Below are 2,584 nucleotides of genomic sequence, written 5' to 3' on the forward strand. Positions count from 1 at the left end.
TTACCAAAGGCGAGTCACGTGAGGAAAAAAGAAACAATCCAGTGTTTCCCACAGGATTTTGTGAGACTGTGGTGGGCGGTCCTAGATCCCTCTAGGGTGGTCCGGGGGCATACTCCCCCTTAAGAATATTTTGTACATTTTAAAGTTAAAATCATAAATCTGGTGCACTTTGAGAGTTCAAAATTAAGAGCTCCAGCTGATTAAACTGCATTAACTGCATTAAACTGATGCGAGCTTCCAATGCTTCCAATGCTTCTCTATGTTGCTGAAACCTAAAGATGTCAGAGTTCTGCTCCCCGTGCAACTGATACTCAACTGCCATTGGCTCATCTGCGTTCGAGGGGAAGGGTTTACCGATAGGTCAATTGCAGCGGGGCCGACATCAGGGATTCCATGACTAACAATTTACATTTATTAATGTAAATTGATAATACATTAAATTTATTAATGTAAATTGATAATTTCACCCATGGTTGTGAGTATCCAAGTGCTGCAGGATATAGCGAAGTGCCAGTGTCACCGCATTGTCCACTGATCTGTTCGAGCAGTAGACAAACTGAAAAGGGTCCACTGCAGAAGCAGCTTCTCCAGACACTTCATGGCATTAAAAACACGAGTTGCAGTGGGATGGGGAAAAAACCTGCCATAAAGTCTCGAGAAATGTTTTCTCAAAATTGAACTTGCGTTAATTTTACATGGCTTTTTAAACATGCTGCTCTTTTGTGCGAGATGCGAGTGCAACAGTGATAGATGTCCCTCTAGAAAATATGCGTTCTGTGTGAACGGCTTGGTTTCAGTTTTGACGTAAACGAGATGATCTCCGCATTGATGTTCTCTTTTCCCGCAATATTTGTAATTAACAACGTAGCTGCGCCGCATCTACTGGCTTCAACTGGATAGGCTAACAAAAACATTAAAATGCGATGACACTTACATCGCCATCGCATCTCGTGCACCACTGATAAGGCTGCCTCCTTAACGCACTCCTAAAATTCGAATGCAATGTTTTTGCATTCGAATGTGGATTTTTATTCGAGTGTGTATGTTACCTGGAGTGCAGTCTCTGCTGGGTTGTAGAGGGCCTTTAAGGGAGTGTCTCTGTTGTATTGGTCAAATCTGGCGAAGAAGCTATTAAGGTTATCAATTAGAGAGCCGTTTTGGATCACAGTTCTGACTGCATCTTTCCTGTAGTTAGTAATTCAAATGGATTCCCTGCCATATTCTTATTGTGTTGTTTTCCCTGTAGCAGCTCTCAGGTCTCTGGGTGTATACCCTTTTGGTGGCCATGATGGATTTTTGTGCACCGGTTCCTGATTTTGATGCGCACATCCCCATTGAACCAAGGCTTCTGACTGAGAAATACTCCAATGCTAATTCTGGAGGGGATGCAAATAGAAGTACACCAGTCAATAAAGCTGCTAACAGTGTCTGTGTATTCATGTATATCGTCTGTGGCTTCCTTAACAATTTGCATATATGTGGCCTCCAAACAGCCCTGCAGTTCTGCTAATGTGTTATCAGTCCACATCTTCACAGTCCTAACCGTGTCTGGGTCTGCTTTGAGCCTTTTGATGTAGGTGGACTATAGCAGAATAGCAAGGTGGTCACATTTCCCAAAATGCGGCTTGGAGACAGCAGTATAAGCACTTCCAGTGTTACTGTAGCATTTGTCCAAGGTTCCCTGGTGGGGAAGTTCACAAACTGGTGAAATCGGAGGTTGCTTTTCCGGAGATCACAATGGTTAAAGTCTCCTAAGATAACAATAGCAGCATCTGGGTATGAGTTCTCATGCCTGCTGATCATGTCATGCAGTTCTTTGAGTGCGTTGTCCTTGTTAGCCGAGAGAGAAATATACACTGTACTTAATATAATGCACTGCAGTTTTCTGGGCAAATCTCCGTAATGGAGATAATGAAAATATCTACAGACTGTTATGAAAATGAATGTTAAAAATAAAAATGACATGAAAACCTATCTATGAAAACATGAACACGTGATTGGAACACTGTTAGATTATGATGCAGCAATGTTATTAATAAAGAAGCATCTAAAAAGGAATAGCTGCCTGAGGTGAAGAGTGACTATGCCAATAAACTGAAGCCCGTACTATGACACATCCTATGATATTAATCAGACAACTTGGATACGTAACATAGACGTAACATTACAACTTGTATCTGCACAAAGGGATGCGAGAGAGAGCTCCCGCCGTGATGCACTTTCATGACAGCACGCTGAAACACAGGCAAGGACATAAAGTTCTCATAATGCTATATTTATGGCAGATTTGTGCTATATTTTCATCTACATTATTAAAGGGGTCATCCGATGCCCATTTTCCACAAGTTGATGTGATTCTTTAGGGTCTTAATGAAAAGTCTGTAACATAGTTTGGTTAAAATATCTCAATGGAAGTGTAAAAAACACATTTTTTACCCTGTCAAAAACCGCTCTTTTCAGAGCAAGCAGTTTTGTAGCATTTCCCTTTAAATGTTAATGAGCTCTGCTGACCCCGCCCTCTCTTCTGAGCCGCTCTCTAAGGGACTGTTTACTTTAGCCGCATTCATTGTGAAACTTGCTAATT

General features: G+C 41.6%; 1 protein-coding gene across 1 annotated transcript in view; it reads left to right on the forward strand.

The window, feature by feature from the left end:
• Nucleotides 1-2,584, forward strand: part of timeless (timeless circadian clock) — a gene marked incomplete at its 5' end in the record, with an annotated part of 51,656 nt that overhangs the window by 4,567 nt on the left and 44,505 nt on the right. Inside the window, 2 exons of the mRNA XM_016256671.1 lie at nt 1,247-1,387; nt 1,494-1,573. Coding sequence (XP_016112157.1) covers nt 1,247-1,387; nt 1,494-1,573 — 221 coding nt within the window. The remainder of the gene's footprint in view (nt 1-1,246; nt 1,388-1,493; nt 1,574-2,584) is intronic.

The sequence above is a fragment of the Sinocyclocheilus grahami genome, unplaced genomic scaffold, assembly GCF_001515645.1.
Source record: "Sinocyclocheilus grahami isolate Dianchi unplaced genomic scaffold, SAMN03320097.WGS_v1.1 scaffold1459.1, whole genome shotgun sequence".
Taxonomy (NCBI): domain Eukaryota; kingdom Metazoa; phylum Chordata; class Actinopteri; order Cypriniformes; family Cyprinidae; genus Sinocyclocheilus; species Sinocyclocheilus grahami.